We start from the raw sequence: 25,730 nt of genomic DNA on the forward strand, positions 1-25,730 counted from the left end.
CGGGAATACGTAAATGCAGTGTATCTGGTGGCATCGCACAAGCCAGAGGCGGTCTTACCCGACAGGAGCGAGTGTGGTGGATTGAAGACAAGACAGGTGTCTGAGATGCCGGCGGAGCGATGAGAGGTTATGAGATCTTGAAAACAGCAGCACTGTCGGTGTTGGAAGAGTATACGGGAGGAAAAAGTTAAATTGAAAATGTCCTGCGCCTTATCTTGTCTGAAACTGTAGGAAATGCCATTCGATTTCATTGGTGGTGTAACCCTGGGGTTTCTATGTGACCCATCACTGTAATCGAGATTCGCCTTTTATGGAGACTTTAAGGGGGAAAAGTTTGTGCAGTGAGACAAAACTGTGCGATGATAGGGCTGAGACCAGAACCAGTGCTCCGGGCTCCTGGTCCACGCGTCTGTGTGGTCTCCTTTCATTACCAATTCATGGGACCCGTGATTGATAGGGAGGAGGGAAGATAACAGGTAAAACACTAATTTTTAGAGATCCTAAAACGTTTCAAGTGTCAAAAAGAGAATTCTCAAAAAAAGGTCGTGGCAGTGTTTGAGGTTCCAGTGACAGGTCTTTGATGTCTGCATTTTGCAAAGGAAAGAACAAACCAAAGTAGGAGAAAAAAATGGGGCGAGTTCACACAACTGAGAAAAAGCAGAGCCAGGCTAGAAACCTTAACCTGTGGAACTTTAAATGTTGTGCCCTCAGAAACTGCTGCATTGCCTCACAATAAGTGAGTAACAGATAGGTCACCTGCAGTAAAGAAAAACGTATTTTGAGGCAGACAGAGGTGCCTTTTATAAACTTCGAGTCTGCCAAAGGTCTGAAGTCTTGAAAAATGAGTAAACCTGAATCCAAAAGGAGGACACACATCGGTACACTTGGTATATAGCCAAAATCTGGGCAGAAGGGGATACAGACCAAGGCAGTTCTTGTTTATATGATCTGGATGTGATCAACTGTAGGTGTCCTTAAAATCTAGGCTTCTACACATAAGAAATGTGAATAGATCAATAGTTGGGAAGATGCTGAGAAGGGATTCCACAAATGCTCAGTAGATGTCTGAGGACAGTGAGTGCACCAGTGAGTCATTGCCAACTTTCAGGTGGCTGATAATTCCCATGTTCCTGGGCATAGGAAAAATTAGGACATACAATTCGGTCAAATAAACATCTTTTGACTTTAGCTTGCATCCATTTCTTTGCTAGTAGTGGGATCTTGATTTTCCTTTGGAGAATTAATGCATCCCCCATTGGGTAGTGTTTCAGTGGGACTGTCAGTCAGTTTCCTTAACTGTGTGGTGAGAATAAGACCAAAACTAGGCTAATTAGATGAACTCTTCCTGGAGTGATGCAAGAAACTGCTTTAGTTTCATCCATATTGAGGGTGACCTGCTGAAGTGGCTCGTGTCTGGTTCTTCAGCCTTCTCTTTCATTCTGTGAGCTACTCCATGTCTTCCCAATTAATACAGCTTTGCTTAACAAGAATGATTTCTTATTTCTTACAACCAAAGATCCCAGAACGTTAAACGCATTACAAAAAGTTGAAAACTTGATTAGTCTCACTTGTGTACATACATTTGAAAATCTTAAATACTGGAAAATGGCATTTAGAAATACACCAATGTAATGGCATTCCATGACCAAGCTTGGTTTATTCTAGGATTATAAGTACCGTTAACGTAAGGAAATGCCGTATCAATAGGTTGAATAATTAAACTCAGGTTGTTTTAGTAGATGCCAAAAGTTGATCATATTTAAAACATATGCCTAGTTTTCAGAAGTGATTACAAAGATTCTTCCTTAATAAAGGGATGAAATACTCTTAGTAAAGAGAATACTAAATTGGAAGGCCAGTATGATACATAAGGAAGAAATGTAGAGAAGTGAGTTTTCAGCATAATGGAATGTTGTTTTCACACAGCAGGTGCATGCCCTCTCCTCAAGGGAATCATTGTGGTTGGGAGCCACTGTTTATGGTGCAGTGTAGTTGTATCCCTTGAGTATATTGTGGGGAGAAAGAAGATAATTACCGTAGGGAACTTTCTCTTAATGAAAAACACCAAAATAAATATTTTGTTTTTAAGAGGTTTAGGGAGCTAGTAATGCTTCTCTTCCCCAACTAAAACATAAAGCAGCCTGGCAGATGGTGAAAATAGTAGATTTATTTCTGATAAAGGACTACTTCTGGCAGCCAACATGAATAACTCCTACCAGAAGCTGCTGAAAATAACAATGTATGAAGCAATTGTTTCTATCAGTTGGTTGTAAGGCCAGACACAGTAGTGATCTCTGAGAGGGGAACAGAAAGGTGAGGCCCAGGATTTCCCCTAACTTACTGCCTGGTGAGGGATTCCAGCTCACATCTTATGGAGAGGTCACCCTTAGTTGAGAAGGATTTGGGAACCAAGATAGGCCAAGGTGTTATGAGTCTGCAGAATAGAGTATTAGCAGAGAGCTGTACAAACAGCTTCAGAGATGTGCAGAGGATTTTCCTCAAGTCTTCAGATTAGTGCATCAGGTCAGGAAACCACCTGTGGCCAGAGAAAGAATCACTCAGAGGAGCAGGAAAAAATCCTTGGACTTATGTGAAATAGTTTGTGTTCCCACCAGGAAGAATGGAAAACCATGTAAATCACAAGAGATTGGTTAGAGTGCTGAGAAGTGTGTTATCTCAGTAGTGTGGGGGAAAATAGCCCTACACTTGAAGATTACTCTAACCTGGCCTTTCAAAGCTCAAAAACAAGCCTCAAGAGAATTTAACTCTTTCCAAGTTACTACATTCTAGAAGAAAGTTCAAGGATATTTACAAGGGTACAAAAATGTATGCAAATAAGGTAAATTCACAATTTGTGTCCAATTAAATGTTAGTAGACCTACAAAGAAGCAGGAAAATACAATGCAAAATGAGAAGAGACAAGCAATAAAACACCCAGAAATGATGCGGGAGAGAATTAGTTACTAATTCTCTAGTACTAAAAAAAGATACTAAAGCAGTTATGAAACAGTTGTATTATATTAGTTTTTATCAAATTAGTTATATAATATTTATATTATAAAACAGTTTTTACATTCTGTATGTTCAAGCATGTAGAGGAAAGATTGAGCAAACTAAATCAAAATCAAACTTCTACAGATGAAAAATACAGTGTCGTATGTAAAATATAATGAATAGAATTAACAGCAGATTTGACAATACAGAACAAGGGATTCGTGAAGTTAGAGACAGCAATGGAAATAAAAGCCTGAAAAAAAATATTAGGAGACATCAACGAGCTATGGAAAAATTTCAGGCAAAAGTTTTGTTCTTATGTTTTGAGTCCCCAAGTGACGAGAGGAAAGAGGACAGACAAAAAAAAAATTGAAGAAATAATGGGTGAGAAGTTTCCAAATTTGATGAAAACTAGAAACCCACAAATCAAAGAAGCTCGATGAATTTCAAGCACAAGAAACAGGAGAAAATTATGCTGAGTCATAATAGTCAAATTGCTTAAAATCAGTGATTTAAAAATTTAAAGGCATGCTAAAGCAATCCTGAGAAAAAAGAACAAAACTGGAGGCGTCAGGATCCCTGACTTTAAAACATACTACAAAGCTACAGTAATCAAAATAGTGTGGTACTGGTACAAAAATAGGTGCACACATCAGTATAATAGAATTGAAAACCCAGAAATGAAACCACACATCTATGGGCAGCTAATCTTTGACAAAGGAGCTGAAGGTATACAATGGTGAAAAGAAAGTCTTTTCAACAAATGGTGCTTGGGAAACTGGACAGCCACATGTAAAAGAATGAAAATTGACCATTGTCTTTCACCATTCACAAAAGTAAACTCAAAATGGATGACAGACCTGAAGGTGACACCTGAAACCATAAGGCTTCTAGAAGAAAATGTAGGCAGTACACTCTTTGACATCAGTATCAAAAGGATCTTTTGGGACACCATGTCTTCTCAGACAAGGGAAGCAATAGAAAGAAGAAACAAATGGGACTTCATCAGTCTAAAGAGCTTCTTCAAGGCAAAGGAAAACAGGATTGAAACAAAAACAACCCTCCAATTGCGAAAAAATGTTTGCAAGTCGTACATCCAACAAAGGGTTAATCTCCATAATATATAAAGAACTCACACAACTCAAAACAAAAAATCAAACAACCTGATCAAAAAATGGGCAGGGGACTTGAACAGGCATTTCTCCAAAGAAGATATACGCATGGCCAATAGGCACATGAAAAGATGCTCATCATCGCTGACCATCAAGGAAATCCAAATCAAAACTACACTAAGATATCACCTTACACCTGTTAGAATGGCAAAAATAACCAAAAGAAAAAGTAGCAAATGTTGGAGAGGTTGCGGAGCAAAAGGAACCCTCGTACACTGCTGGTGGGAATGCAGACTGGTGCTGCCACTGTGGAAAGCATTATGGAGATTTCTCAAAAAATTAAAAATAGACACACTGTATGACCCAGCCACCCAACTACTGGGTATCCAAAGAACTTGAAATGAGGGATTTCAAAAGTCCCATGCACCCGTCTGTTCATTGCAGCGTTATTTACAATAGCCGAGACATGGAAGCAACCTAAGTGCCCATCAACTGATGATTGGATAGAGAAGATATGGTATATATATATATATATATATATATATATATATATATATATACACACACACACACACACACAATGGAATACTACTCAGCTATAAAAAAGGATAAAAAGTGTCCCATTCACAACAGCATGGATGGACCTTGAGGGTATTATGTTCAGTGAAATAAGCCAGATAGAGAAAGACAATCTGTATGACTACACTCATATGTGGAACATAAACATGTAGACAAAGAGAACTGATTAGTAGTTACCAGGGGAAAGGGGGTCTGGGGGTGCGCATGAAGGGTGAAGTAGTGCGCCTACAACATGACTGACAAACAATAATGTACAACTGAAATTTCACAAGGTTGTAAACTATCATAATCTCAATAAAAAGTTTTAAAAAAAATTTAATGGCAACTAGAATAAAAAAACTTCAAGTACAGTTGTGCATCGCCTAACAATGAGGATGTATTCTGAGGAATGGGTTGTTAGGTGATTTTGTCATTGTGCAAATATCATAGGGTTTGCTTACACAAACCTAGATGGTAGAGCCTACTACACACCTAGGCTGTATGGTTTACCCTATTGCTCCTAGGCTAGGAACCTGTACAGCAGTTTATTGTACTGAATACTGTAGGCAATTGTTACACGATGGTAAGTATTTGTGTATCTAAACATAGGAAAGATATAGTATAAATATGGCATGAAAAATTTTAAAAATGATGCATCTGTGTAGAACATTTACCATGAATGGAATTTGCAGGACTGGAAGGTGGTCTGGGTGAGTGAGTGAGTGGTGAGTAAATGTGAAGGCCTAGGACATTACACTACCGTAGACTTTATATGTACACTTAGGTCACCATAAGTTGATTTTTAAAAATGCCTTTAATAATAAATTAAGCTTAGCTTACTGTAGCTTTTTTACTCTATGAACTTATTTTTTTAACTTTTTGACTCTTGCAGTAACGCTTAGCTTAAAACACACATTGTTCACCTGTACAAAGATATTTTCTTTATATCCCTATGCTATAGGCTGTTTTCTTTCTTTAAATTAAAAAAAAAATACTTTTTATTTTTTTGTTGTTAAAATCTAGGACACAGTGCATGCATTAGCCTACGCCTACACTGAGTCAGGAACATAAATATCACTAATGATCCCTACCTCCACATCTTGTCTCACTGGAAGGTTTTCAGGGGCAATAACAGATGGAGCTGTCATCTCATATGATAAAGCTTTCAGATGGAATACCTCCTGAAGAACCTCCCTGAGGCTCTTCTTAAGGAGGTGTCACTCTTCAGAAATATGTCCATGGTGGTTTGCTTGATTTGTTTCTTTTTTTTTCATCATAGATTTGCTTATAAGCAGATAATGCACCATGAACATTCCTGTCAATGAAAACTTTTTGGTGTTCCAGTCCGTGTTTTCAGACTTTTTTAGGAGCTTGTTGAAGTCTGTAATAGCTTTTGCTAAATCCTTCACTGTAAATTTTCTTGAGAGTTCTTTTTCTTCTCCTCCAGTTTCCTTTTCTCTTGCCCCTGCATTCCTGTGCGTGTTCAGCTATGCATTCCTGTTCCAATTCCAATAGCTTCTTATTAGTCAATTCCATAGGAACCATCTTTGGGCGCTCCTCAATGTCATCCTCATTCACCCAGGTTAAAGTTGTTTGCAATCTCAACCACAACCTTATTGATGTTTGCAACCCTCTCATCCATCTCAGGTCATTTGAAATCATGGAAAAACCTTTTGAGTGTCTCCTTCTAGATATCATTCATGTACTTGGAGGGACATGACCCCAAGCCGAAACAACATTCGTGATGCAGTCATAAAGATTGTAATCCTCCCAGAATTGCCTTAGTGTATTCCTCAGTTGCAGCAATACCCTAGACAAAGGTCGTCCTCAGGTAGTAGGCCTTAAAAGATACTATAACTCCTTAGTCCATTGGTTGAATCAAAGATGTGGTGTTTGGAGGGAGAAATTCCACTTTGATATTGGGATAAGCATCAGCAATAAAAGAATGATATTTAGGAGCGTTATCAACAATGAGGAAAATCTTGAAAGGTATGTTATTCTCCAAGTAGTATTTCTCCATTTCACTGGCGTAGCTGTCAGGAGATTGTCTTGGAAGAGGAGCTAGGTTAGCCATAACTTCTTATTGCTCCTATAGGACACTAGGAGTGTGCGCTTATTGATATGTTTGAAGGCCTTGGGGTTCTCAGTGTGACAGGTCACAAAGGGTTTCAATTTGGAGCATGCAACATTACCCCTAAGCAAGACTGTTATCTTGTCCTTAAAAGCCTTGAAACCTGGCATTGACTTTGCCTCATTATAGAGGAAAGTCCTTTCAGACATCCATTTCGAGAATAGGGAGGCTTTATTCCATATTGAATGTTTGCGCTGGCAGGTAGGCAGTTTCCCTCCACAATCAGCTGATCTACAGTTTCCAAATGTTCTTAGCTGCCTTCACATTGGCATTCACAGAAGTGCCACTCATTATCACATTGTGTAATGAATAACTCTTCTTGCATGGTTTAAACCACCCAGAGCTAGGAGTAAATTCAGCATTGTAATTTAGTCCAGCCTTTTCTTTCAACTTTGCAAATGAACTTTTTGGTCTGGCTGTGATAAACATGGTGCTGAGAGAGAGACACGTCTGTGTCTGGTCTTCAATCCAGGTCATTAGAAGTTTCTCCATGTCTGATATAGGCCATGCTTGAATTTTTGGTAGTCTTGCCTTCAGTGAAGCAGATCCTTTATCCAGCTTCCACCACTTTGTTCTTCTTTAAGATTGTAGCTGTGGTAGAATGGAACATTTGTGACTGGTGAGCAGTAACCATCACTGATTTTCCATCTTCATAGTCCTTAATCACTTTTAATTTTGTTTCCACATCAATCGCTCAACTTGGCCTCTTACTGGCAACATTAGCAGTGTGTTTTGTATGCTTGGGGGCCGTGATGACCAAAACAACATGAGATTTAATTGAGCACAAGAGAAAATGATGCGATCAAGGGACTCAGTAAACATGTATGAGGCTGCTGCTGGTGTAACATGGCATACTGTTTTACAATAAGCTTTTTATAGGTAGAAAGAGTATGCTCTAAAGCAACAATAAGAAGTATAGTAAATACATACAACAGTAACATAGTTTATTATTATCAAGTGTTATGTACTGTGCATAACTGTATGTGCTATACTTTTGTATAACTGGCACCACAGTACATTTGTTTACACCATCACCACAAAACATAAATAATGTGTTGTGCTGCAACACCATGATGACTAGAATGTCTCTAGTTGAATTTTTCAGTTCCATTATAATCTCAGGAGGCCACCATCATATGTGCTGTCCATCACTGCCTGAAACATTGTTATGGTGTGCATGATTGTCCAGGGGAACAAAGAGGAAATAACAGCAGACTTATCAGGAGCAATGCAAGCCAAGAGACATTGAGGAATCGTCTTTAAAGTACAGAGAGTTCCCAAATTATGATGGCGTGACTTAACGATTTTTTGACAATACAGTGATGCAAAAGTGATAGACATTCAGTAGAAACCATATGTCAAATTTTGAGTTTTGATGTTTTCCCAGGCTAGCTCATGATGCTGAGTAGTGGCAGCAAGCCGAAGCTCTCAGTCAGCCACATGATCCTATGGGTAAACAACTGATACACCCATTCTGTACCCATACAACCATTTTGTTTTTCATTTTCAGTACAGTATTCAGTAAATTACATGAGATATTCAATACTTTATTATAAAATCGGGTTTGAGTTAGATGATTTTGCCCAACTGTAGGCTAATGTAAGTGTCCTGGACATGTTTAAGCTAGGCTGGGCTAAGCTGTTCTAAAAGATACTTTAAAGTATATTTAAAGTTGAAACAATCATCAATACCCAGTGAAAATATGTTTTAAAAACAAAGGCAAAATAATGAGTTTTTCAGATATATGAAATCTAAAAGAATTCATCACCAAACCTACACTGTCAGAATTGTTAAAGGAAGTCCTTCAAGCAAAAGGACTATGATATGAGATGTAAGTCTTTATCTAAACAAGAAATAGCATTGGGAGTGATAAATAAGTAGACAAAGATATATCTTTCCTTATTTTTAAATCTATTTAAAGATAGGTGATTAAATCCAAAATAACAACATATTGATGGATTTATACCATTTGTAGATGTAGGATACATGACAATACCAGCACAAAGGCCAGAGAAGTGGGAAGAGGGGGAAGAAGTATGCCATTGTAAAGCACTTATGCTAAACATGAAGTGGTATAATACGACATGAAAGTAGACTGATAAGTTAAAAATACATACTGCAAACCCAAAAACCACCACTGGAAAAGAAGAAAGCTAATAGACCAACAAATGATGTAAGATAGAATCATTAAAAATAATTCAAAATAAAGCATAAAAAAATAAAGAGAACAAAGAACAGATGGGACAAATCGGAAGCAAAAAACAGTATGATGGACTTAAACTCAATCACATCAACTACATTAAATGTAAATGTTATAAATACCCCAATTAAAATTCACATATTATCATTGGCTATAAAAGCAAGGTAAAACTATGTACTGTCTACAAGAAACACATTTGAAGTCTAAATACACAATTAGGTTAAAATGAAAGAATTGAGAATGATATGCCTTGTGAACAATGATCAAAAGAAAGCTGGACTGCCTCTATTATTATCAAAGTACATTTCTAAACAATATGAGAGATAAAGAGGTTCATTTCATAATATTAAGAGGTCACTTCTTCAGAAAGACATGACAATCCTTAATATTTATGCACCTAATGTCAGAGCTTTGAAATACATGAAGTGAAAGCTTTAATTTCTTCTCACAGAAGTAGACATCCATAATTATGGTTGGAAATTTTAACACACATCTCTATCTTGTCCCTCTCTCGATAGTTGATAGAACAAGTAGACAAAAAACTGGTGAGGATGCAAAAGATATGAACAATACCATAATCCAACTCAAACTAGTAGACTTTATAGGATAATCCATGCAACCACAGCCAAATAAACATTACTTAGAAGTATAAGTGGAACATTACTAAGAACATGTGCTGGGACATAAAACAAGTCCCAATAACATTAAAAGGATTCAGATTATACAAAGTATGTTCTCTAGACCCCAATGGAATAAATTAGAAATCAGTAATAAACATACATGGAAAATTACAAATTGTCTGTAAACTAAATGGCACACTTCTAACTAATCCATGGGTAAAAGAGAAAAATGTTTTAAGCTGAAAATGAAAATACAACATTTAAAAAATTGTAGGGTGTAAGTAAAGCAGTACTTAGAGAAATTTATAGCCTCAAATACTTATATTAGAAAGATTTCAAACCAATAACCATCAGATCAAATTATTTAAAAGAAGACCAAATTAGGCTAAAAGTAAGCAAAAGGAAAGAGATAATAAAAAGGAGAGGAAATAAATGAAATAGTAAACTGAAAAGCAATAAAGAAAATCCATGAAACCAAAGATGATCTTTTGGAAAGATCAATAAAATTGGTAAGGTTCTAGCCCAGAGGTTGGCCAACACAGCCTGTGGGTAAAATTTGGTTCTCAGCCTGTGTTCGTACAGCCTGTAAACTAAGAATGGTTTGTCTATTTTCAAAGGGTTATTTTAAAAGAATTGAGGAAGATGGGGAGGTAGTGGAGGGAAAGAGGGAGTTGGAGGAGGAGAAGGAGAAATGAAGAGTCCATATTTGGCCCAAGATGCCTAACATATTTAGCAACTGGCCTTTTGCAGAAAAAGTTTGCCAACACTTGATCAAGCCAGACCAAGCAGGAAAACAATGAAGAAAGATAAATTATTATTACCAGGAATGAAAAGGAGGAATCATTACAGACTTGATAGACATTAAAAGGATCATAAGGAAATGCTAAGAACAGCTATGATCGTAAGTTCAACAACGTGGATGAAATGCACAAATTCCTTGAAAGACAGTGTTATGGGATGAATTGTGTTCCCCTAGAATTCATATGTTGAAGTCCTAACCCTCAGTACCTCAGAATGTGAGTGTTTGTGGAGATAGGTCCTTTAAAGAGGTAATTGAGTTAAAATAAGGCTGTAAGAGTGTGCCCTCATCCAGTCTGACTGATGTGCTTGGAAGAGGAGAGGAGGACACAGACACACCATGGCCAAGCATGCACAGTGGGATGACCATGTGAAGAGGCAGCAAGAGGGCAGCCATCTGCAAGAGAGGCCTCAGGAGAAACCAACCGTGGTCACCTTTATCTTGGACTTCCAGCCTCCAAAATTGTGAGCAAATAAATTTGTTGTTTAAGCCAACTGTTCTATGGTATTTTCTTATGGCAGCTCTAGCAAACTAATATACAGACGCACACTACCATAGCTCACTCAAAAAATAATAGATACACTGAATAGCCCATATATCTATTAAAGAAAATTAATTTGTAGTTTAAAACCTCCCCATAAAACAAACTCCAGGCCCAGATGGCTTTTCTGGTGAGTTTCTGCCAAATATTATAGTATTCTGGAAAACTGAAGAAGAGGTAATTCTTTTCAATTCATCTTCTGAGGCCAGCATTACCCTGCTAGCAAAGCCAGACTAATATCAAGAAAACAGACAAATATTCTTCATGAACATAGATGCAAAAAACATAACAAAATTATACAAATTAAATCCAACAATATGTAAGAATAAAATATACTGCACTCAACATAGAAACACCTAAACATGTAAAGCAAGTATTAACAGAACTAAAGGAGAAATAGACAAAAATACAATAATAGTAGAGGACTTCAATGCCCCACTTACATCAATGGATAGATCACCCAGACAGAAAATCAATAATGAAACATTGGCCTTAAATGACACATTAGACCAGATGGACTTTACAGATATACACAGACCATTCCATCCAAAAGCAGCAGAATATACATTCTCAAGTGCACCTGGAACATTCTTGGGGATAGAGCATATGTTAGGCCAGAAAAAAAGCCTTAATAAATTTAAGAAGATTGAAATCATATCAAAAGTCTTTACCAATCACAATGGTATGAAACTAGAAGTCAATTACAAGAAGAAAACTGGAAAATTCACAAATATATGGCAATTAAACAACATGTTACTAAACAACAACTGGGTAAACAAGAAACCAAAAGAGAAATTATAAAATACCTTTAGACAGGGCTGGCCCTGTGGCCAAGTGGCTGAGTTCTCACACTCCACTTCAGCTGCCCAGGGCTTTGCCGCTTCAGATCCTGGGCGTGGACATGACACTACTCATTAGGCCATGTTGAGGTGGTGTCCCACATGCCACAACTAGAAGGACCCACAACTAAAATATACAACTATGTACTGGGGGGATTTGGGGAGGAAAAACAGAAAAAAACAAAAGATTGGCAACAATTGTTAGCTCAGGTGCCAATCTTAAAAGAAAAAATACCTTGAGACAAATGTACATGCAAATACAATATACCAAAATTTATGGGATGCAGCAAAAGGAGTTCTAAGATGGAAGTTTATAGCTGTAAATGCCAACCTTAAGGAGGAAGAAAAATCTCTAACAACCTAACTTTACGCCTCAAGGAACTAGAAAAAGAAGAGTAAACAAAGCCCAAAGTTAGTAGAAGGAAGGAAATAACAAAGATCAGAGTGTAAATAAATGAAATAGAAACTAAAAAGACAATAGAAAAGATCAGTGAAACTGAGAGCTGGTTCTTTGAAAAGAAACAAAATTGGCAAACCTTTAGCTAGAGTCACAAGGAGAAAAAGAGAGAGCTTAAACAAATAAAATCAGAAATGAAGGAGGAGACCTTACAACTGATACCACAGAAATACAAAAGATGATAAGAGGTTACTATGAACAAGTACATGCTAACAATTTGGACAATCTAGAAATAGGTAAATTCCTAGAAACATAAAACCTGTAAGACTTAATCATGAAGAAATAGAAAATCCAAACAGAGCAATTACTAGTAGGAAGATTAAACTAGTAATCAAAAGCTTCCCAAGAAACAAAAGTCCAGGACAAGACAGCTTGACTGGTGAATTCTACCAAACATTCAAAAAAGAATTAATACGAATTCTTCCAAAAAATACAAGAGGAGTGAACACTTCCAAATTCATTTTATGAGGCCAGAATTACCCTGAGACCCAACCAGACAAGGACACCACAAGAAAAGAAAATTATAGGCCAACATCTCTGATGAACATAGATGCAAAAATCCTCAACAAAATACTAGTAAACTGAATTCAACAATACATTAAAAAGATCATACATCATGATCAAAGAATTATCAGAGGATGCAAGGATGGCTCAACATCCCCCAAATCAATGTGATACACCACATTAACCAAATGAAGGATAAAAATCAAATGATCATATCAATACATGCAGAAAAAGCATTTGACAAAATTCAAGATCCATTTATGATAAAAAGCTCTCAACAAAGTGAGTACAGAGGGAATGTATCTCAACCTACTAAAAGCCAAATATGACAAACCCACAGGTAATATCATATTCAATGGTGAAAAGCTGAAAGCTTTCTCTCTAAGATCAGGAAAAAGACAAGGATGCACACTCTTTCCATTTTTATTCAACATAGTATTGGAAGTTTTAGCCAGAGCAATTAGGCAAGAAAAAGAAATAAAATGCATCCAAACTTAAAATGCAGAAGTAAAACTCGCTATTTTTATGACATAATAGTGTATATACAAAACCCTAAAGACTCCACCAAAAGACTTAGAACTAATAAATAAATTCAGTAAATTTTTAGGATACAAAATCAATATACAAAAATCTATTACATTTCTATACACTAATAACTATCAGAGAAATTATAAAACAATCCCATTTACAATTGCAACAAAAAGAATAAAATACCTAGGAATAAATTTAACTAAGGAGGTGAAAGACCTGTACACTGAAAAACTGTAAGAACTGATAAAAGAAATTGAAGAAGACATAAATAAATGGAAATATAGTCCATGCTCATGAACTGGAAAAATTAATATTGTTATAATTTCCATACTACTCAAATCAATCTACAGATTCAATGTAGTCCTTATCAAAATTCCAATGGCATTTTTCAGAGAAATAGAACAAACAATCCCAAAATTTGTGTAGAACCACAAAAAAACCAAATAGCCAAAGCAGTCTTGAGAAAGAAGAACAAAGCTGGAGTCTTCATGCTCCCTGATTTCAAACTATATAATGAAGATAGTAATCAAAACAGTATGGCCTTGGCATAAACACACACTCATATGTCAATGGAACAGAATAGAGAATCCAGAAATAAACTGATGCATATATGGCCAATTAATTTATGACAAAGGAGCCAAGAATATACAGTGTAGAGAGGACAGTCTCTTCAACAAATGGTGTTGGGAAAGCTGGACCACTATATTACTCCACATACACACAAAAAATAACTCAAAATGGATTAAAGTCTTGAATCTAAGACCTGAAACCATAACACTCCTAGAAGAAAACATAGGCAGTAAGCTCCTTGTAATTGTTCTTAGAGATGACTTTTTTTGGATCTGACTCCAAAAGCAGGGAAATGTGATTCAAAATTACGAGCTATTACTTCACACCTGTTAGAATGTTTATTATGAAAAAGGCAAGAGATAACAAATGATGGGGAGGTGGAGAATAGGGAACCCTTGTGCATCGTTGGCTGGAATGTAAATTGGTGCAGTAACTATGGAAAACAGTTTTGAGGTTCCTCAAAAAATTAAAAATAGAACTACCATATGATCTAGCAATTCAACCTCTGGATATTTATCCATTGAAAATAAAAACACTAATTTGAAAAGATATATGGACCCCTACGTTAATTGCAGCATTATTTACAATGGCCAAGATATGGAAACACCTTAAGTGTCCATCAATGGATGAATGGATAAAGAAATTGTGGTATACAGATCTTTCTTGAGCTTTGATGGGGTTAAATCCCAATAACCCATTGTAAGTTGAAAATATTCTAAGTCAAATATGCATTTAATACCCCCAGCCTACCGAACATCATAGCTTAGCCAGCCTACATTAAACACTTACATTAGCCTAAATCAGTTGGGCAAAATCACACAAAGCCTATTTTATAATAAAGTGTTAAATATCTCATGTAATTTATTGAATATTGCACTGAACGTGACAAACAGATTGTTTGTTAAGTGTATTGGTTGTGTTCCCTCATGATTGCATGGCTGAGTGGGATCTGCAGCTCGCTGCCACTGCCCAGCATCTTGAGAGAATATTGTACTGTATATCACTAGGCTGGGAAAAAAACAAAATTTAAAATTTGAAGTATGGATTCTAATGAATGTATATTGCTTTTGCACCATTGTAAAGCTGAAAAATCATAAGTTGAACCATTGTAAGTTTGGGACTATCTATATATATGTAGTGTGATATTATTCAGACATAAAAAAGAATAAAATCTTACCATTGTGATAACATGGATGGACCTTGAGGGCATTATGCTAAATGAAATAAGTCAGACAGAGAAAGACAAATACGGTATGATCTCACTTATATGTGGAATCTAAAAAAAACAAGCTTGTAGATAACAAAGAACAGGTTGGTGGTTGCCAGATATGTGGGGTGGGCAAAATGGGTGAAGGGGGTCAAAAGGTGCAAACTTCCAGTAAAAATAATAATAATATATTATAGCTAAGTGGGGTTTATTCCAGGAATGCAAGGTTGGTTTAACATGCAAAAATCAATATTACTCACCTTATTAACAAACTATTAGTGATGAAAGATAGGCTGGCAAATGGTAACAATTTCTACTTGAATTAAACCAGCTCACCCAAATAGTGATGGGAATAACTCGACAATGACATATATCTAAGATGATGTTCTAACTCTGTAAAACATATGCAGTGGTGGAACAGGTAATATGTACTTGTTATAATCAGATGCCAAGAGGAGAGCTGGGAAGATTTTGAACTAAACATGCTCTTCCTCTTCCCAACTCAGCAATCAGATAAATCCCCACAGAGGGAACAAAAGAGAGTGCAAAGAAAGGGAGGTGTTGCTCCAAGGACAGTTTCTGCTGCATAGAAGCATCAGAGGCAGAGAATAAATGTTCTCCCATAATCCTCCATATGAATATGATTTTTAATATATACATTTTAAACTACTGGCCTCTGCAGTAAGGTATAAAAAAGGAAGAGGGACGAAAGAAATATGTAGAACTATATTATGTATTTAGAAAAATCAAGAGGTAATATTAAAATTAATAAAAGTTTAACAGCTGGATACAACCATACTTCTCTATTAAAACAACTAAAAGCATAAAATGCGTTTTTAAATCACCTTGAAGGAGGCATCAAAAGAAAAATTACTTCAGAATAAATTGAAAGATGTGTTTAACATAAAATATTACTTGGAAATAAAAATTTTTATATAAATGCAGAGGCAATCCATGTTCCTGGTTAAAAGGAATTATTATAAGTTTATGAAATTAATCATAGTTAGCATTATTTGTAAAAAGTATTATAAAGTTATTACCTTCATCCAGGCCCTCACCTCCCTATAGTCTGTTTACCACACAGCAGCCAGCCAGAATGACCTCTTAAAACTGAAATTTAGAACATATCACCAGCCTGCTTAAATCTCTCCAGTGGCTTCCCATTGTTCTGAGAATGAAATCCAAACTCCTTACCGTATTCTCCTCGGTCCTATGCGATCTACTCCTCGATTGCCTTTCTAGCCTCATCCTGTTGCATCTTTGCCTCACTCAAAACACTTCAGACACACTGACCCATGTCTGTTCTTAGAACGTGTTAAGTTCTTGCTTTGAGGTCTTTGTTCTTCCTATTTCCTGTTCCTTTTAGACTTCAGCCCCAATCTTACTTCAGAGGGCCCTTCTCTGGTCATTCATCTAAATTAGTCCCTCACAGTGAGTTTCTATCAAGTCATGTGATTTTATTTTTATAGCGATTACCAGTATTTAAATTAGCTTATTCATTTCCCTATATACTTTTTATTGTCTACCAGCCTTCCTCCCCACTAGAATAACTCCATGAATGCAGAGTTCTTGGTTCAGTTGATACAAGTAGAACAATTAATTCCTGGCTGTTATAAGGAAGCTCACCACTGTAACTTCAAGGCATAGAGCATTTTTCTGGACCATATCAGGCACTAAATAAATATTTCCTTAAGGAGTGTTGAATGTCACAGAATGAATACTGAATGTGAAAAGTATGGAGTGATGTATATACCAAATCAATACACTTTTATTATCTTTTTGACTTAAGAGTTATGAATGTGTTACCTAAATAATTGCATTGCTCATTCAAAGAAAAATAAATAAAAGTAAAATAATTAAAATTGTAAGAAGACAACGAAGGATACTATTTTCATAACCTGAGGGTAGGGAACATGATGCTACTCTGGTTTGCAGTTCTTTTGCATCTTCCATTGATATTCTAAATATATGAGTGCAAATTTGTGTTTATGTGTATTTGTGTTTACAGACAGATAGATAGCTGATAGCTAGCCAGCTAGATATTCTTTTTTCTCTTACCAACTTGATAGCCAGGAGTGAGTCAGTGAGTCTATGACTTAGCAACCACATTATCATAGAAGTCTGTTAAAATGGATTTCTGAGCTTTAAATCTGAAATTTCATTTTACAATTAAAAATTACACCTCTCTCCTTCCTCTCTCTCCCTTTCTTTCAGTACGCACAAATTTTGAGAGAAAGACTGAGAGAATCGTTTCATGATGTTCAGTATGTAGAGCCTCCATTTGATGACTCAATTGCCGATTTAGGTAAAGAGTGGAAGAGTGCCCTGGCAAAGTTAAAGTTTGCTAATTCATATAGAATGGAGCCATTGAAAAAATTCCAAGCTCATTCAGTAGAAACTAAAGTCCAGCAGATATTAAAGGTAGGTTGATAGATATATACAATAGCTATATCTTAGCTTTGTGGGTTTGATAAACTATATTAAGATTTATGGCAGTATAATTACCCTGATTGACTTTTTGTAGTATTTATCTCTGAAAATATGAAAGTACTTTGTAATCATATTCAATAATCTTCACATTGACCCAATGAGCTAGGTTAAAGGGAATATTCTTTTGTTATTTCAATCAACTCTTAATTATCCATAAATTATTTATCCCTCAGTTTCCATGTTTCTCCCATATTTGGAGGAATGAGTAAAAAAAAAATCTTGAATATTTACATGTGAATGAAACATGGTTCCCGACTACACTAAAACATCCTAAGAACAGGCAATCCCCAACTTATGCATAGGTTTTCTTTTTTAAACCGGCTGGAGTCAAAAGTTCATTTAAGACAGTTGTTTGAAACTCAGACACATGTTTCCGTCCTAGTCCAAGAAAGCTTCTTCAGTTTTACAAAACTGATATTGTAATCCTAATACCAATATTTACACTAGTTTTGGTATCCGAGGCTACATTGTTCACATGGAAAGAATTCCCTTCACCATCTTTCCTAATCAAAGACAAAATTAAAATTTTTTAATTATAGAAAGTTTGTTTGAAGGACCACCTCTTCTGAATTCCTTTTTCATGTTTGGTCCCTCGTTCTGAGCACCAGGCACTCAGGAGTTTTCTGATGTGATTCCCTTTGTGGGACTCCACCTAGCTTAATCCCACTGCAGTGGTGTTCCTTGTTGTAAAATTACCTCCTGCCTTCTGATTTACAGGATGCATTCCTTCAGTTACAACTGATGTGACCTAGCTATTGGGAAGAAAGCAAGTGTTTATTTTGTGTAAATGATCATTACCCCTTTAATCACATCAAAGTTCATTCTTTAAATTAATTAACCTTTCTTAATACAGAAGAATATTTAGGAGACCCACTCTCCAAACTCTCTCCACTACCACAGACATAGATACATTTCTAAACTGAACTAATAATTGTCAGATGATATTTGGCAAAGATATAATGGCTTATGATTTCAGGAAATAAAGAAATTCAACTCAATTTAATACAGTAAAATAATTATTGATTACCTTCTTCTCTGATCTAAACACTAATAGCAAGAATTTGTGATGAGAGAGTGTGTTTTGTTGTATCTCTCACTCAGCACTACCACATAGACTGAGTTTAAATTTATTGAATATAGTAGGATTTCAAATTGTATTTATGTATGATAATTTATAGAATTGCAAAGAGCATGATGGGGCCTGGAACAGCTTATTGGATATGTAGGTGGATGGCTAGAGAGTGTAAAAAGCCAGAGATTTTCCCTTGGGTTCAGGGAACACTGAACATAGTTCTGGACACAGAAATAGCAAATATCGATGGAGCTTGTGGGTATCTTCCTAGCAAGTGTTCATTATTTATTTAAAAAGAGCACTTTGCTATGTCCCTGGGAAATTTCTCTACTTCCCTAGACCTAAAGAAAATAGGTAAAGGAGAGTGAATTGGGCAAAAGGAAAAAAAAAATGCCCCAGAATTAAGGGAAAATAATTCTGTATGAGAATATGCTATGAATAACTTTCTCCTGTATAAGTTAACTTAAGGATGTTTTATGTAATTTAAGTGAGTTAATGGAAGATAAAAAGCTCAGCGTACTCTATGTAAGGATGGCTACAAGCATGGATTCTATATGATAAAGTCAGAGCTGAATTAAATTCATAGCCTATTACTTGCCAGCTTGTGATTTTGAGAAAAATGTTTAGCCTCACCTAGATTTATTTTATTAATTTAAGGTAGAATACTAATGGATATTAATAGAATCTGTCACGTCTGTTATTTTGAAGATTCAACAAGAAAATATATGAGGTGCTTTTCATAGTGTCTGGAATATAGCAAGTGCTTAAAATATGATAACCTTTAGTACTAAAAATGATGATGTATAAAGGGTTAGTGCCATCCAAGCTCATTAAATCAGTCATTTCTGCTGGGAAAAAAAAAAAATAAAAAGAGCACTTTGGTAGATAAAGCCTGAGATCTGTTAGGCAGATTCAGAAGAGAGAATGGATGTTGCTAAGGGTCCAAAAGATAGAGCCACTGCCAAAGGCCTGACAGAAATAAATGTTTCTAAACACAGTTTTAGATCTGGAAGCATTCTAGAAGGGAACCAAAACCAAAAAAAGGGCATTGTCTTTGGTTTTACATGCCTATAAAATTAGCTGGTAGGAGTCCATGTGCTACCCCTAGAACCCAGAACATTGGCTAATTTATCCTTGGTCCGTCAGTTAATCAAAGGCGTATGCCATTTGCTCACTAGATGGTCCAGGTCTGCCGATGGTCTGTAGGAAAGTGCAATGCTTCACGGCCCACACCCGTCTCCCCCCGGCTATACATTAACTCATTAACAAATATGATGACAAATTCTTGATTTCCTTGGCATTCTCCTGGAGGCCACAGAAAAAAGCATTAGAGGGAGAAGCCATGGGAAGAGGATTTGAAGGAAGCGTGCTTTAATTCGAGGAGACTGAGGAAGACAGGAAAACATAATGCAGGCTCCAAGTCCAAGTAACCTTTGCTTTAGCAAAACCCAAATCTGAATTTTAGCAAATATATACATTTTAAAAAGATTTCTTTCCTCTAGTTAAGAATTCCCAGAAACTTTCTTTTAAAATTCCCCTAGCTCTCCCTAGTAACTGATAGACAAAAGCAGTAAGGGAAACTTACAGCTTAAGAGTTGGTAATGAAGAACAATTAAACATAATCAAAACCTAAAGTGATTCCAAATTGTTATTGATAAATTGGTAAGCATAACATTCATTTAATATTATTTGGTTAAGAATATGTATATTGTTTTAAAACTTATATGTATTATTTAGACACGTTTCCTACTTGAATTTCTACTCAGAAAAGTGTTTCGTTTGAAAATTAAAATATTTTTCTTAATTTTTTTAAAGGAAAGTCTTGAAGATGTCAAATATGATGATAAAGTCTTCTCTCATTTGTCACTTGAATTAGCAGACCGCATATTGTTAGCGGTGAAAGAATTTGGGTACCACCGTTATAAGTTCATTATAAAAGTATTATTTATTCAAAAGACTGGTCAGGCAATAAATGTAAGTACCTGTTTATCCAGCATCTATCAATTAGGACTATAGGGTCTCTCCTCTCCAGTGATTTGATATTTATTGTCCTCTCTCCAACGCACTTGAAGATCCTGAGATGCCTCTTGAATGAAAGGAGAATTTTGTTAAACATATTTTCTTTCATTATTAATTATGTGAAAAGTGCTAACCTAGAAATGGCAATTTTCTATTAATAATTTATTAAATTGTATGGATACCCTGTTTCTTGATCATATTAGTTTTGACGGTTTATTGTCTTTTAATAATTAATTGTTGTGATGATTAAATGAGGTTATCTGTATTAAAATCCTTAACATAGTCTCCAGCACAGAGACCTCAATAAACAGTAAGGTTATTATTATTATTCACAAATAAAAATGCAATACCACCAGGCTGTGTAAGTTTCTAGTGAGTTGAAAGTTAATATGTGCATTGGGCACAGTCTGTATAGGCTTCACGGAAGCATGGAGAGGAGGACTCGGACAGGCAGAGAGGTGCTGGCCACACAACAGTCAGCAAGACAGAGGTGAGGGAGAAGAGAATTACCATCACATACTATACATACACTTAGGTAATGGGAAAGTTCTGGATGGTGAAAGTGCTCCATAGGGAAAGTTAAGGTAGGGCAATATAATAGAGTGACAGAGTAGCAACTTGGGCTTGTCTAGAGACAGGGCAGGCCCTCTGATATCTGAAAGACAAGAAGAAACCAGCTGTGCCAAGATCGAGGAGAAGAGCTTCCAAGCAGAGCAAACATGGAGGCAAAGATCCTATGACAGGAATGAACTTGGTGTGCTTGATTAATAACCAGCATGGTTGCAGTATATTTGGGTAGTGGAGAGTGGTATCATGTATACCAGATAATATTACTACACACCCAACCAACCCAGCATTTGGCAGCTTAATACAACAACAATTTATTTGCTCATCATTCTGTGGGTCAGCTCAGCCTGGATTAGCCATGTGGTTTTCTGTTGGTCTCACTGATGCACTTGCAGCCATCTGATGATTCAACTGGGCTTGAAGGTCCAAGATGGCCTCGGTTATGTGTCTGACAGTGGGTGCTGGTTGTTGGCTGGGGCGCCTGGGTTCCCCTGCACATGAGCCATCATCCTCCAGTGGACTGAATGGCCTTCCTTAGATCAGGGTCTCCTCATGCCATTCTGAGAAGGTAAGAGCAGAAGACCTCTTAAGACCTTGCTTGGAAGTTGCACCATGTCACATTCTTTTGCTCAGAGCAAGCCCCAAGACCAATTCATATTCAAGGGGTAAAAAAAGACTCAACCTCTTGTAGGGGAAGCCACAAAGGATTTGTGGCCATTGTAGATCCACCACAGAAAAGTAGGCTGTAGTCAGATCATGTATGGCTTTGTAAGTGAAGCAGAGGGATTAGGATTTTCTCTAACAGTCTGCTTGTAGAATCATTGCCATTTCTTCATTTCAAGACAGGGTCCTAATAAACTTTCTATTGAAAGTATTTTAAGGGCATGAAGAATAATTCCTTATCGTGGTCTCTGACACAGCAGAGTGGTACTCTATGCAGAGCTACTAGACCCAAATCACAGAGGGCTTCCTGTTCCTGCCTCTCAGCCAAGGGAGGTCTCTGTGGTGATGACTACCATCCCAGTCAAGGAGAAGGTGGGCCCAGGAAGTGTCACTATTCGGGAAAGCTTGACAAATTGCTTCTAAGTAGAACTTTCTAAGATACTGATGCATCTTTTTAAAAAAATCAAACTTGCATAGATTTAAAAATTACTTAAATGCTCAATCTAAAGTTTGTCTTTTAAAAATTTCTCTCATAGATTGCCAGCAGGTGGATCTGGGATGTTGCGTGGGACAGCTGGGTTGCAGCTAAACATGAAACTGAAGCTTATGTGGCCTTGGCCTTGGTATTTGCTCTTTATTGTGAATAGCTTGTTACGTGTGCTAGAGAGTGGTTACTCTTCAACTTTTCAAAAATACATCGTTTATAGATTTATGAACCTCATAGTAGGTTTTATTAGCTATATTTTTATCTCCAATTGAACTTCTTAATTGTATTCTTTTAACAACAAGTAAAAGTTAGATTTTTGCCCTTGTATTACTAGTTATCATTTTTATTAACATTTTATTACCCCAAAGCACAAGTATAAAAGGTACATATATTTATAGACCTTATATATACACATCTTTATTTGTATACATATGAATATATGTACATTTAAAGTGGATTATAATATGAGGAAATTGCCATTCTTGTTAGATTTAAGAAAATTAGGATTTGCTACAGGAAATTATGATGCAACTTTCTAAAGTGTCAAATTAAGTAAATGTCAGGATAGATTTTAGAAAACTTCTAAAGGCAGATGTATTTTGAATGGTATTTTAATAAGTTGTATGCATTCTTTTGAAAGGAATTACCAAATTCCTTTGAATTTGAAAGAAAGATGTAATGTATTTAATACTTCTTTAATTCATACCTCCCTCCTTAATCAAAATGCTTACAAATGTGTGGTCTTTCTATTTCTTAGTCTGTTAGTTAGGCTCTTTGTAGATGCAACAACCAAAACAATCTAGCACATTGTTTTAAAAAAAAAAGAGGAAAATTTTATTTCCCAGGAATTTGATCAAGGATCCAGGTTCTTTCTATCTTCCTACTCTCCCTGCAGACTTCTATGTACATTTGTTTAACTTGATCGAATTTAATCATGTTCCCATGACTAGACCAGTCATAATTCTCTCCCTGGGGCTGAGGCTGGAGCCCACATTCCCTGGAGCACATGGCCATGTGAAAAGTGGATACAACTATAAATTGGAGCTCTTCTAGCAAGGAAGAAGGAGTGGGCTTGGGGGAGGCAACTGATAACATCTGTGATAATCCATACAATTTTCATAGTTGTAGTCAGAACTTGAAAAACCACGCCAAACTTAATGGTCAGTAAAAATACCCATCAGTTGAATAATCTACAAACAGGTAGATAGAAAGGTAGAGGCAAGATTTCTTTTCACTTATGTGTTTAATGAGTTGAGTAATCCAGGACTAATGGTTCTATACTACACAGCACGAACATGATAGTTGTAGCCTAAGGAGTCTTCAAAACAGGAGTCATCAGTTGCTAACCTTGGCCACAGAAAAAATTAGTAATAACAAACCTGTGAAATAGCTCCTGTTAAGCAATGTGTCTTCCTGATGAACTTATCAGGATAAACTGGTTGTAACATATACTCCCTAGTATTTGAGCTGAATGCCTCATAGATATAAGTGCTTGTAAAATGAGAATTATACCTTCCTCCTAAGGTTAGTTTGTGAATTAAGTTAGGTAATATATGATCAAGCACTTAGGCCCAACACTTAGCTTAGCCCTGGAGCACACTAAGTCCTAAAACATTACCTATTATTATTCAGTTTGTCATCTCAGCATTACCTTTATCTCTACTCTTTCTGTCGCACTTAATCTCAACCGCCATATATACTTAGTTGTTAAATTCTATAGATTCTAATTTTTTGAAGTGACTCGAAATCATCCCCTCTTTCCCTCCACTGACATGTCTCTTGTCTGGGTCCTCATTTTCTTTCACATCTATTTCAGTAGCCACTTTCTTTCATTTATTCACCCATCAATTATTTTGTTCAACATACATCATACATCTACCATGTTCTAGGCACTGAGGGAGGTGCAGAGTGTAGAGTGGTGAACAAAACAGACGGGCCCTTGCCCTCCCTGAACTTCCATTGTATCGCGGGGCTGGTATTATGTCAAATGGTTCTAAGGATGAACCAGAGAGAAAATCCTTTGTACCTGCTTTTCTTTACCTCAGGTCTCACCTCCACCTCACACATAAGACTGATGATGTTACCATCTTGGAAACAGGAGTTTGGTTATATCGCCCCCTCCCTCAGAACCCTTCAATAGTTCCGGTTGCCTTTTGAATTAATACAAACTCTTCTGCCTACTCTTACAGTTGTAGAATCTCCAAAATATAATACTCTGCCATTTTCTGAGGTTTAATGGATTCCAGGTACATTATAAACATCTCTAATCCTAGCAACACTTCTCACTGTCAACCCCACTTCTGCTGTCACTTCTAATCCAAGTTGCATTAGACACCCTCCTTTGTGCTCTCCTCATATCTTGTGCACATTTCTATTATTGCCTTCCTCCCACCACAAAGACCCCTTCCCACCTCTTCTCCTCCAACTATATTGAGGCTTGTACCAGGAAAACCTCTTCCCTCCTTCATTCAACTCTGCCCTTTCTACCTAGGCAGCCACTTCACTGTGAGCCTATAAAAGGGTGCAGTAACTCTGAAGCCACCTGACCATCATTCTAAATATTAAGGACCATAACTTCTGAACCAATTTCCTACTGTCCTTAAGGAAACATAAGGATCAATTACATCAAATGTTGTATAAGTGTTGACTTCAGACACTTCAGAAATCTGAACACCCACTAATCTGACTCCCTGCTTCCCAAAGCTTTTTGCAGCAGGTTATTGACCTTCCTTTACGTGGTTCATAGCACTCTCTAGGGGAACAGCCCCCTCCCCCACCCCCAGCTGTAGAGACCCAGGGCACAGATCCTCACACAGCAGCCTGTGTGACTCTGAGTGGAGGTGATGGCGGCCCAGCACTGCACACCTGAACACCCCTGGGGAGGTGGCAGTGGCATAGAAGTGGCCCTACCCACACAACTGCAAGAAGACACGGTGGGAGCACCCAGCCCCTAGGGGTGCTTCGACTGACACCAACTCCACCAGCAGCAGGGGCTGCATGCAAGTCCCTGGGTCCCCAGGACCCCGCGAGTGACAGTGACACCCATGAACTCAGCACCCCTGGCAGCAGTGCAACCAGCACCCCCAGACAACTGGGGAATAGCAACAAAGGTACGCAGAACAAGAGCCTGCGAGCCCACAGGGATCCCGTGGAGGAACATGAGACCCAGGCAATCAGAACCAAAGTAACGAAAGCCATACCCAAGTCAGAGAAGGAGATTACTACCACAAATGCACTGGGAGTGGATCAGTTCATCAAACACCAAGAAGAACAGTAAGACTGCAGAACAGAAGGAAAATGACAACTCTCCAGAAAACAAACGTGAAGTCACAGAAGATTAAAATCAAACAGAGAATTCAAAATAGCTGT

The 25,730-nt window shown here is 37.0% G+C and overlaps 1 protein-coding gene across 1 annotated transcript in view; it reads left to right on the forward strand.

The window, feature by feature from the left end:
- Positions 1–22,688, forward strand: part of DYNLT2 (dynein light chain Tctex-type 2) — a 23,101-nt gene extending 413 nt beyond the window's left edge. Inside the window, exons 2-4 of the mRNA XM_001488610.5 lie at positions 17,278–17,484; positions 20,441–20,599; positions 22,411–22,688. Coding sequence (XP_001488660.1) covers positions 17,278–17,484; positions 20,441–20,599; positions 22,411–22,521 — 477 coding nt within the window. The 3' untranslated portion in view covers positions 22,522–22,688. The remainder of the gene's footprint in view (positions 1–17,277; positions 17,485–20,440; positions 20,600–22,410) is intronic.
- The last annotated feature ends 3,042 nt before the right edge of the window (positions 22,689–25,730 follow it).

The sequence above is a fragment of the Equus caballus genome, chromosome 31, assembly GCF_041296265.1.
Source record: "Equus caballus isolate H_3958 breed thoroughbred chromosome 31, TB-T2T, whole genome shotgun sequence".
Classification (NCBI taxonomy): domain Eukaryota; kingdom Metazoa; phylum Chordata; class Mammalia; order Perissodactyla; family Equidae; genus Equus; species Equus caballus.